The sequence below is a fragment of the Sus scrofa genome, chromosome 1 (genome assembly GCF_054392235.1).
Source record: "Sus scrofa isolate SSC_HxYL_T2T_F1_AM1 chromosome 1, Sscrofa_HxYL_maternal_Yorkshire_Landrace_v2.0, whole genome shotgun sequence".
In the NCBI taxonomy this organism is placed as follows: Eukaryota; Metazoa; Chordata; class Mammalia; order Artiodactyla; family Suidae; genus Sus; species Sus scrofa.
Genome location: NC_139383.1, coordinates 263,888,961 through 263,901,209, shown reverse-complemented (window position 1 = coordinate 263,901,209; position 12,249 = coordinate 263,888,961). Strand labels below are relative to the sequence as shown.

General features: G+C 36.0%; 1 protein-coding gene across 9 annotated transcripts in view; it reads left to right on the top strand.

Annotated features, from left to right (window-relative positions):
* PTBP3 (polypyrimidine tract binding protein 3) overlaps positions 1 to 12,249 on the top strand; it is a 106,006-nt gene that overhangs the window by 49,088 nt on the left and 44,669 nt on the right. For 5 of the 9 annotated variants that reach the window (XM_005660329.4, XM_085012175.1, XM_021084313.2 and 2 more), the window contains 2 exons: positions 5,274 to 5,443; positions 9,342 to 9,488. In XM_005660329.4, the coding sequence (XP_005660386.1) occupies positions 5,274 to 5,443; positions 9,342 to 9,488 (317 nt within the window). The remainder of the gene's footprint in view (positions 1 to 5,273; positions 5,444 to 9,341; positions 9,489 to 12,249) is intronic. The other 4 variants (XM_085012188.1, XM_085012181.1, XM_085012195.1 and 1 more) reach the window with 1 other exon arrangement.

Here is a 12,249-nt window from a genome sequence, read left to right as displayed (position 1 = left end):
ATAGAAAACCTAAATACCTGTTTTAAAAATCAAATTGATATTTAAAAAGTCCAGGTTTGGAGTTCCTGCTGTGGCACAGGAGTTTAGGTGTCAGACTGTAGCAGCTCAGGTCACCCTGGTGGTATGGGTTTGGTCTTCATCCTGGCACGGTAGGTTGGAGGATCTGGCGTTGCCACAGCTGTGACATTGGTTGCAGCTTTGGCTTGGATTCAGTCTCTAGCCTGGGAACTTTCATGTGCTGCAGGTATAGCCATTAAAAAACCAAAAAACAAAAAACAAAAAAAACAAATGGAAACCTAGGTTCAGTGGGTTCTTTTGGTAGTCATGTTGGTCATTTGCCAAAGGTTGTCTGCGTTTAAAATGCAGGTAGATTTAACTCTACCTGTACCTAATAAAGTTGAATTTTTTAAAAGACCCATATTTCTAGGATAGTTTTTCTGGTAGATCCCTTCAGTTTTGAGGTGGGACTATAGGAATTTTTAAAAAGCCTCTTCCACTTATCTCTTTGGAAAGTGATTTTTTTTTTTTTTTTTTTGGCTACACTTGTGGCATGCAGAAGTTCCTGGGCCAGGGATTGAACCCCTGCACAGCAGTGACAATGCTGAATCCTTAACTGCTAGGCCACCAGGGAACTCCTGGGACATGAGAAATGTGTAGTAGGCATTTAGGAGTTTTCATTATATTGTTAAAAAAATACAAGTTTTATGTAAGCTAAGTATTTAGAATGCTTATTTTCTTTTTAAAAAAATTTTTTTATTATAGTTGATTTACAATGTTCTGTCAATTTCTGCTGTACAGCAAAGTGACCCAGTTATACATATACACACGTTCTTTTTTTTCACATTATCCTCTATCATGTTCCATCACAAGTGATCTGATATTTTTCCTTGGATTATACAGCAGGATCTCGTTGCTCATCCATTCCAGATGCAGTAGTTTGCAACTACTAACCCCAAACTTCCAGTCCCTCCCACTCCCTCCCTCTCCCTCTTGATAGCCACAAATCTGTTTCCATGTCCATGAGTTTGTTTCTTTTCTGTAGATAGGTTCACTTGTGCCATATATTAGATTCCAGATATGTGATATCCTATGGTATTTGTCTTTCTCCTTCTGACTTACTTCACTTAGTAAGGGAATCTGTAGCTGCATCCATGTTGCTGCAAAATGGCATTATTTTGTTCTTTTTTATGCCTGAGTAGTATTCCAGAAATTTACTGGAATGCTTATTTTCATGATAAAATTTTTTGAAAATCCATAGTATATCCTTTTGTAAAATAATTCATCCAAGTTTTGTATTCATTGCATTAGAATTTCCTCATTCCTTTTTTTTTTTTTTTTGTCTTTTTTGTTGTTGTTGTTGTTGTTGCTATTTCTTTGGGCCGCTCCCGCGGCATATGGAGATTCCCAGGCTAGGGGTCTTTTTTGTCTTTTTTGTTGTTGTTGTTGTTGTTGCTATTTCTTTGGGCCGCTCCCGCGGCATATGGAGATTCCCAGGCTAGGGGTCGAATCGGAGCTGTAGCCACCGGCCTACGCCAGAGCCACAGCAACTCGGGATCCGAGCCGCGTCTGCGACCTACAGACCTACACCACAGCTCAGGGCAACGCCGGATCGTTAACCCACTGAGCAAGGGCAGGGACCGAACCCGCAACCTCATGGTTCCTAGTCGGATTCGTTAACCATTGCGCCACGACGGGAACTCCCTCATTCCTTTTTTATTAAATTATGATTCCATATGATTGCTTATATATACTTTCCATCTTCAGATTATTGTATTTATCCACTATATATTAGATATAACCTTTTTTGGGTCATATAAGTGAGTAGTCCTTAGATTTTTGGATTTCATATAGTAATAAAATTTTAAGTTAATTTTGAACAATGTGTGAATTTTACAAAGTAAGTACATCAAGGGATAAAAATCACCACTGTATACAGTCATCATTTTAATACCATAAAAGTAGAAAGAACATACTTGCAGGTAAAAACAGGCCCTCTTAAGAAAATCTAGGCAGAAATTATTGATCACTTTGTACTAGGCATTACACCTAATGTTTAAATGTTACCTAATTTAATTTTCCAAATACTCATCTAACATTTTCTAAATAATGTTATTTTACACACTTTATTTATTTATTTTTTTTGTCTTTTTTTGTCTTTTGTTGTTGTTGTTGTTGCTATTTCTTGGGCCGCTCCCGCGGCATATGGAGGTTCCCAGGCTAGGGGTTGAATCGGAGCTGTAGCCACCGGCCTGCGCCAGAGCGCCAGAGCCACAGCAACGTGGGATCCGAGCCGCGTCTGCAACCTACACCACAGCTCACGGCAACGTCGGATCGTTAACCCACTGAGCAAGGGCAGGGACTGAACCCACAACCTCATGGTTCCTAGTCGGATTCGTTAACCACTGCGCCACGACAGGAACTCCTATTTTACACACTTTATAGGAGAAAAATCTGAGGCTCAGTTATGTCAGGTAGCTTGCCCAGAATAGGATGTCTGATTTCAGAGCCCATGTTCTTAGCATAGCATAGGTACTTTTATAATGCCGAATAATTAACAACCTAAAATGGTGATTTGTTTGCATGTTTTTTGATAAAAATTTGTCAAGATAAGTCTTTAAATAATTTGATGGTGCAATGCAAACTCAAATAGCTTATGTAGGTGTTCATTTTTTCTCACATGTAGTTTTGTGGAGATTATGAATACCTCAGTTAAAGAAGCAATCTTCTTAATGTTCATTCATTTTGAAATATTTCAGGTGAACTGATAAAAAACCTTTTGCCCTTAGGATATTTTTCTAGTCTTTAACACCTGTTCAGGTTAAGAACACACAAGGCAAGTGGTGTTATCTAGCCTTGTAGGGTCACAGGGAAGTGCAAAAAAGCACTTCCTGCTTGGCTTTCACTCCTGTCCAGGAGATGGATGTTTGGTGTTTAATCTCATGGAAGTCTTATCATTATAATCTTCATATAAACCTGCACATATGCTGAAAATTTATTGTCAGTGTTAAGTTGCTTACTTTTTTTGTAGGAATGGTTAAGTCTCCTGGAGATTTTTGTGGTTAAAAAAAAAAAAAAATTACCGAGAGTTCCCATGTGGCTCAGTGGTTAATGAACCTGACTGGCATCCGTGAGGACAAAGGTTTGATCCCTGGCCTCGCTCAGTGGGTTAAGGATCTGGCGTTGCCATGAACTGTGGTGTAGTTCGCAGACGTGGCTTGGATCCTGCGTTCCTGTGGCTGTGGTGTAGCGGGCGGGTACAGCTCCAATTCAGCCCCCAGCCTGGGAACTTCCATATGCCTCAGGTGTGGCCCTTAAAAAAAGACCAAAAAAAAAAAAAAATTACTTTTAAACTTTAGTTTGAGGAGTTCCCTGGTGGCTCAGCAGGTGAAGGATCCTGCATTGTCACTGCTGTGGATTGGGTCACTGCTGTGGGACTGGTTCTATTCCTGGCTGGGTAATTTCCACATGCTGTGCACACAGCCAAAACAAACAAACAAAAAACTTTAGTTTGAATAATGCTTCTTTCACTTGCTAGTGTGTTTAAAATTTATTTAATCTTTCAACCTCTCTTCATCTGTTGAAGTTAATAAGATTTAACTTAATATATTTTTATGTGTCAACTCATTGAGGCAGTATAAGTGAAAATGGTATGAAAACTAGAAACTGATGGATATTTTAGGTAGTTGGAAGCCTGTCAGGGTTTTTAGAGCAGGATAGTGATAACATACATATAGGTGGATATGATGTTGGATCTGAGTGGAAGAGGAGGGGGAGTGGGACTAGAAGAAGGGAGAGTAGAAGGGGACAAGATCAGAGGTGAAGTTGGTGACCTTGAGAGTGGAGATGAAAATGGAATCAGTCATTTTGGAGGGAAAAATCAATATTTCATAGTAATCAGTGAGAAATGAGAAGGAACCTCTTGCCTTGTCAGATTAATTTCCAATACACATTTTCCTTTTATTTTTCACAGTCTGTCCTAGGCATTTGATATATATAGGCACAGGCCTATGAGGTCTTCTAGGGGAATTGATAGTCTTTGGGTCTGGGTAGGATGCTGCCTGCATTCATGGATGTAGATGGTTTTGGTATTAAGTCAGCCTATTTACATGTAAGCAAGTTGAGTTCTGTGTCACAGATGTAAATACAGAATATTGCCATATAATTTTTATGTGGTCCTCATGAAATTTGTTTACTTAGGATCACAGACATCTGATTTTAAATTTCCATTAGTATGTAGAAAAATGATCATTTTATGCATTTGGAAAGATTATATTTTTCTCCTAATAGGGCTAACCATGTTGTTTAGTATTTAACAAAACAACACAGTCGTGAAACTTTTGGCTTTCAGATAATTTGCATTCAGTCTTACATGATACTATTTCTGGGGAAAAAAACATTTTTGTACCTTATGTACATAAATTTGAGTACTTGTTACAGGCTTGTCAGTTCTAGTTACCGTCAGTGTTAAAACAGGCTTTAAATAAAATTTGGCATAATAGATTTATTTTACACCAGTGGTTCTCAAACTTCAGGTTGCTTCAGAATCATATGGAAAGCTTGTTAAAACACAGGTTGCTGGATTATTTCTGATTCAGTAGCTCTGAGATATGACTAAAAATTTGTATTTCCACCAAGATGATGTTTATGTTAAGAACTTCTGTTATAAGGAATAAGATTATCCTAGGAAACTACAATTTAGCTTCTAAAAATAGTTTTAAAAATAAATTGGCAAAAATTACATGATGCTTAAGAAATAAACCTATTTTCATAAACATACATCTCAAATTCAGATCCTCATAGAGTGTGATAAATGCGAAATTTTTTACTATAGTCTTTCCTAAATGATGTCATTTATTTAATTAGTAATAAGACAAATAAGGAAAATACCTCTTAAAATACATTGAAGATAATTATAAATACTGTTTTCTATTCACAATAAATAGTTGACTATTTAGAGGTTTTTTGATACTTCTAAATATGTAAATCATTTATCCATCACTTTTCCTTGAAGTTAAAAATCAAAGTTCAGTTTTTTCCTTTTTTTAAAGTTTTATTGAGGTATAGTTGATTTTTTTCAGTGAAAAACCAGAAAACCTATTCATTGAAAGGTGGATGATTTTGTTTTCCACTGTCTTCATTTCTTCCCCAAGAGCCCCATAATTCCCAGAAACCTGAAACTCTTAGAAAGGTCAAATGTAATGCTGTGGTTAATGTAGTATGGCATTCGGCCCAAATTAGTTTTAGTAATTTTTTAAAATTTTTATATTTTTTAGCTAATGGGAATGACAACAAGAAATTTAAAGGAGATAGACCTCCCTGTTCGCCTTCCCGTGTTCTCCATCTTCGAAAAATTCCAAGTGATGTCACCGAAGCAGAGGTCATATCATTAGGTCTACCATTTGGCAAAGTAACTAATCTTTTGATGTTGAAAGGAAAAAGCCAGGTATGTAATTTTTAAAGATTGACCCACAATTATTATCTCTGGGTATTAGTGTTAACAGTAATTTTTATTTTCTTGAACTTGCCTGTATTTTCTAAATTTCATTCTATTTACATAAAGCAGTTTTTATTTTTTAAAATTGGTTTATTTTTGGAGGTCATGCCCACAACATGCGCAAGATCCTGGGCCAGGGGTCAAACCTGTGCCACAGCAGTAACCTGAGCCACAGCAGTGACAATACCAGATCCTTAACTGCTAGGCCACTAGGAAACTCCCAATAGAATTTTTTTTAATGACAGGAAGCAACAACAACAAAATATTATTACAGGAAATAGTTCTCTCTTATTTATTGACTTGTTAACAAACATTTGTATTCTTAATTACAAAAGGGTTTATGAAAATATCCAGTGATTATCAGAAGACCCTGACAGAGGAGAGGATGTAAATTATACCTCATTTAGGAAAGTAAAGGACATTTAAGTTTTAAAAAATCTATTTAGAAATGTTTAGTATATTGTAGTTGTAGAATTAAGTAGTTTCTTTAGCAATTTGAAAGAGATTTTAAGAAGTTCTTCGTTTCAGGATTTTTTTTTTTTTTAATGGCTGCCCCTGGGGCATATGGAAATTCCTGGGCTAGGGGTTGAATCAGAGCTGCAGCTACGCAGTCACAGCAGTGCCAGATCCGAGCCGCATCTGTGACTTATACTGCAGCTTGTGGCAGTGCCAGGTCCTTAACCTGCTGAGCAAAGCCAGGGATTGAACCTGCATCCTCATTGACACTATGTCGGGTTCTTAACCCCCTGAGCCACAACAGGAACTCCTTCATTTCAGGATTTAATTGGTCTTTCTTAAGATAAGGCAACTTGCTTTTGTGGTGACTGTGACAAAAAATACTTGTCATATTGATTTGAACAATCATGTGCTTTCTTGTCCCAACTCTGACCCCACTGGGAGAAATTCTTCATTTCTTTCCTAGTGTTTGGTTGTCCTGAGAATCTTTTACACTTGGCATCCGATGAACGAAGAGGACAACAAATCTGGGTCCTCGACATTTTTGTAGTACATTGTGATAAGTCACTATAAATAAGTTAAAGAAGCATTATAAATGTACTTTTCATGACTAATTTTAAGGAACATAAATATGTTTATAAGTAAATAGATTGATTGACATTGGACATGAAAGAGATTGGATAATAATGTGTAATTCAGACCCCTGTCTTTAGTAAACTACTTAATTAACATCCCTGTTTAAATCACGAGGTTATTAGGAGTTCCCTTTGTGGCGCAGTGGTTAACGAATCCGACTAGGAACCATGAGGTTGCAGGTCCAATCCCTGCCCTTGCTCAGTGGGTTAAGGATCCGGCATTGCTGTGAACTGTGGTGTGGGTCGCAGACGCGGCTCGGATCCCTCGTGGCTGTGGCTGTGGTGTAGGCCGGTGGCTACAGCTCCGATTCGACCCCTGGCCTGGGAACCTCCATATGCTGCGGGAGTGGCTCTAGAAAAGGCAAAAAGACAAAAAAAAAAAAACCACAACAAAAAAACCACACACACACCAAAAAAACCAATCAATCAGTCAATCACATGAGGTTATTAGGAACTGGAGAAGTTAAATAACAGGGCTTAGTTGTGTTAACATATTTACCTTTACATCGTTTGCAGATAGTGCCACACTTGGATCTTTATTTTATCACAGATAACACTATTAAGAATAGTATGGTTTGCACAGGTTGAAAAGAGCCAACATAGCCATGTCTAATGGCTGTGAAATGTCTAACAGCCATGTGTTATGTACGCTGTCATGTTTCATGTAGCATACCCCGTATGTCAAATAGCTATGAGAGGCAGCAGGCAACGTCACAGTTTCCTTTGTCCCTACTCTTGGTTCTAGGTTTATATTTACCTGTAGTGCTAATTGACTGGTGAATTGCTTGTCTTTCATCATAACTCCTGTTTGGAGAATATCTTGTTAGTAATATTCTTCAGCAAGAGATTGCGACGTGAGTCACTAGTGGTACTTGGTACTTGTAAGCATCTTTCCTGTGGTTCTTAGAGGTGGAATGTTGAAGGCAGAGCAAGGGTTATTTTCCCCAGCCTTTCTGTGGTTAATGGCTTGGGGTTTTCTCTCCATCTTAACATTAGGAAAATTGATCTCTTTAACTGGATCCTTTGGGAAAACATAAATAATTCTTTTATTGGACTCCATGTGGAAAAACTTATTTTTGTATGTGAATTTTTGGTTGTTTATGCATTTGGGAAATTTTTCCTATGAACAAGAATCACATATCCTAAAGACATTGTTTAGCTTTTCTTTGTGTGACTGATGTTAGACATTGTAGGAATATTAACATTTAGTAAGGCGTTTGAAGAAAGGGACTCTCCCTATAGAGTGAATATTAGAATACAGTTTAAAAATAATTTGTTGAAAAGATGATTAAAAATCAGATAAGAAGTATTGCCATAGCTATTTTTGTTACCTTGGTCATTTTTATTCACTTCTTATAGAAATGTTAGAAAAAGTATATAACTGATACAATTGGATAGCTGCTTTAAAGTGTGTCATGGACATTTATACCTTTGAGATAGCGTAACTCAAAGTCTGTTCTGTTCCTCAAAGACAGTAGAATTTTATTTATTTTTTGTGGATTGATTAATTAATGGTATTTGATCCACTCTGTTGTGGCTAACATCACTACTTCATAGAATATTATTAGTCCAATTAATTGATTCAGTTGTGACATTTGATTGATACAGTTAAGCATCATATTTGACATTTGTTAAGTTAATATCTTCTACTGAAAGAAAAATATCCCTTTACTGGAATATTTGACAAATGAAAATACTTGACAAGTAAGTTAACTCTAAACAAAGAGATAGAGTGATTTGACTGATGGCTAGTTACCATTTCCTGTGTTGAATAAGTTTTGTTGTTAATACATATATATTTCATGAATAAATTGTAGATGTTTCATACATAATTTGAGATAGTTGCTATTTAAATGCTTTGTAGTAGTAAAAGAGAATTGAATTGTCTAACTAGAGATTTTGCTTTGCTTTGGATCAGGGGTTCTTCCTGCATTTTAAGTTGAAGACGTTCTTACAGGTAGTTCTGAGAATTCAGAACAATTAGTATATGTCTATATTTTATTTTCTTAACCATTAAGATAGGGTGGCAAAACCTGCCACTCTAAAGCTCTGTAGTATCCTATTCCTGTAACAGAAGTTAACAAGAGTCATGACAGCTGGGAGAGGCCATGTACAGAGTAAGACATAAATCCCAAGGAGCTTCTTCGGTCACAGTTCTTATTGTGTTAGTCTCTAAATAGCTAATATTAGTGCAGTGATTGCAGATATCCAAACTAGGTCACTTGAATGACTCAAATCAATATTGACTTAATGTAGGAAGTTCTCCCATTTTCCTAATTTGTTCAGTTGAGCCTTTGCACCTGAATGTTCTAATTGTATTCATAAATGGCTGTTTCATAAAAAAGGTAAAGGAGAACAAATCACCATGCTGCATCTCAGAATTTTTTAGGAAGAACTAGTAAATCTCAGTCCGTGAAAGTGTCTATTTACTGGAACGATGCATACATTAATTTTTGCCTTTTCAGTTACTTCTAGATTTTAGAAGAAACAGAACTAAGAAGAAAACCGAAAACCTCCATAAAATAATCAGTTGGCAACTTCCCAATCCCAAATCTTTATTGAGCCCAACTTTTTTCAAATATGTTTTCAATTACTATCCATGATACACTTTGAAACAAAAGTCTTTTCATCCCCTTGGGGGCAATGTGATTTCTGTTGAGAATGCAGGAGTTTAGAGCAAGCTAGAATGACAAAGTAGTTCTTAGTTGCCTTTTAAAAACATGAGCTTTCACTTTACTTTCTTGTGTTTATTGCAGGCTTTCTTAGAAATGGCTTCTGAGGAAGCTGCCGTTACTATGGTGAATTATTACACTCCGGTTACGCCTCACCTTCGAAGCCAGCCTGTTTTTATTCAGTATTCCAATCACAGAGAACTTAAGACTGACAATCTACCTAATCAAGCTGTAAGTATTTAAAGGCATTAAAAAAAAACAGTTATAAGAAACAGCTTTCTGTTTTTCAGAGGAAAAAATCATGTTTTTCTTCATTTTTGATGCTCTATTAGTAAAATGTACTTTCTTTTGTAAAGGCTTAAGAGTAAGAAAGCAGTGCCATTTAGAAATATGTTTGAATATTTACTATTAGGAATGGCAGACACTTAGTTTTCCTTTGAACCTGTTTTCATGAGGGAAAAATTTTTTTATTATCTCTCAAAAATCTCAGATCTGAAAGAAACTATAGAAGTCTTCTTTTTTACAGAATATATAATGTTTGTCTCTGTAATTAGAAGTCAATCCCTTCTTGTTACAGAATATGTAATAGGAGTTCTTGTGGCGCAGTAAGTTAAAAGGATCCAGCGTTGCCACTGCGGTGGCTTGGGTTGTTGCTGTGACTCAGGTTTGATCCCTGGCCTGGGAACTCCCATATGCCACAGGCAAGGCAAGGCAAGGCAAAACAAAACAAAACAAAAAGACTGTATAACAAAGACATTAAGAAGTTGAGGAAGGTGAGCGATGGGAGTTCCCTTTTGTGGCACAGTGGAAATGAATCCGACTGGTATCCATGAAGATGCGGGTTTGATCCCTGGCCTTACTCAGTGGATTAAGGATCTGGCATTGCTGTGAGCTGTGGTTCAGATCCCGTGTTGCTGTGGCAGTGGTGTAGGCCGGCAGTTACAGCTCCATTTCAGCTCCTAGCCTGGGAACATCCATCTGCCACAGGTGCGGCCCTAAAAAGTGAAAAGAATTAAAAGAGGTTGAGTGATGCTTCTATTGTGACATTATCAACTCAACTTAAGATATTAATAAGAATTTGTATAGGTATGTTCATGAAAGACTTTTTGTTTCTCCTAGATGAGTAAGGAGTAAAGAATATGAACATTCCTTATACCTCATTTCCAGATTTTATTTTGATACAGTTCATGTTGAAATTTTTGTGTCTCTCCAGATTAATTTTTAAGTAGTTAAAATAGTAATTTGAAGTAACTTCAGGGTGGAAAAAATTTATCTGCAAAGCAAGAACATTTTAAGAAAGATATTTTTTTATTATGTTAAGAGCATTGTTTGGCCCCTCTACTCTTGCTCTAGGTGAAAGAACTCCTTCAGCTTTGATTCTGTGTTGAAAGTCATTATAAGGCAAACTGCTGAATTAAGAGTTTTCCACATTTTCAAAAACAGTGACATTTCCTGTGCATGATCTTGTCCTTAACTTGTTCTAAGAGATAATAATGGCATATAATAAATTATATAAACTTAGAGTAAATGAAGTGTTGGATATTTTTTAATAGTATAAAATTTTTTAAATGAAACTTGCTTTGTAAATAGGATGCACGCTCATGGTAAATCATCGAAACAATCCAGAAAAATAAAAAATAAAAAACAATCCACTCACTCAAATATAACTAATATTTTGCTAACGTTTTACTTTGTACAACTTCTCTATTCAGGTTATTGTCTATATATATAATTTTACCAACAGAATCCTAGTATTTTGAAAGCTCTTGTTTTTTCTCTACAATATGTCATTTGCTGTCATTGTTTCCTGACAGCAAATATAGAATTCATAATTTTTTTACTTCATAATTTTTAGTTTTTTACTTTTTATTTTTTAAAATTTTTATTTTATTTTTATGGCCACACCCATGGCACATGGAAGTTCCCAGGCTAGGAATTGAATCAGAGCTGCAGGCCTACACCACAGCCACAGCAATGCTGGATCCTTAACCCAATGAGCAAGGCCGGGGATTGAGCCTGCATCCTCACAGACACTGTGTCAGGTTCTTAACCCTTATAGCCAAAATGGGAACTCCTTTTTAAATTATTACCACTTCATAATTTTTAACTGACTGTATAATACTCACTTCAAAAGGACAGCCATGATTTATCCAGTTTCTTATTAATAGACATTGAGATTATTTGCAGTTTTATACCTTTGCAAATAGTACTGTAACAACATTCTTATGTATCTCAGCACACTTGCAACATTATTTTAATATTTTATGTTTCTGGCAACAAAATTGCTGGGACTAATAGGCCAATGCATGATTTATGCTTTGATATACATTGCACAATTGCTTTCTGTAAAGATTATTTGCTGACTTATAATGCCACTGATAATATATGAGAAAGCAATTTTCCAGTCTATCTTTGTCAGTCTTTGTTAATATGATAGGTGATGAATTATACCTTGTTATTTACTAACTTGTGAAGTATTTATGGTGATTTCTGCTAATGCAGTTTTTCTCAAATTTTTAAAATTGTGGTAAAATATATATATAACAAAATTTGCCATTTTAACCATTTTTCAGTGTACAGTTCAGTGGCATTAAATACATTCACATTGTGCAGCCCATCACCACCATCCATCTCCAGAACTTTTTCATCTTCCCAAACTGAAACTCTGTACGCATTAAAGACTAACGCCTCTTTTTCCCCTACCCCTACCATAGCAACCACTATTCTACTTTCCGTCTCTGAGTTTTGTCTGCTAATGCATTTTTTAAAATATTTTTATATAGTAGTCAAATCTCTTAAATTATATTACAGTTTCTTACATGGGTACCATACTTATAAAAACCTAGCATAGCAAAATTAAAATTTTTTTTTTTGCCTGTGTTTTCTTATACTTTGATGTTTTACTTGTTTTTATTTTAACATTTAAATCTTTTGTTAAGAATATTTTGGGGGAGGGAGTTCCCGTCGTGGCTCAGTGGTTAACGGATCTGAC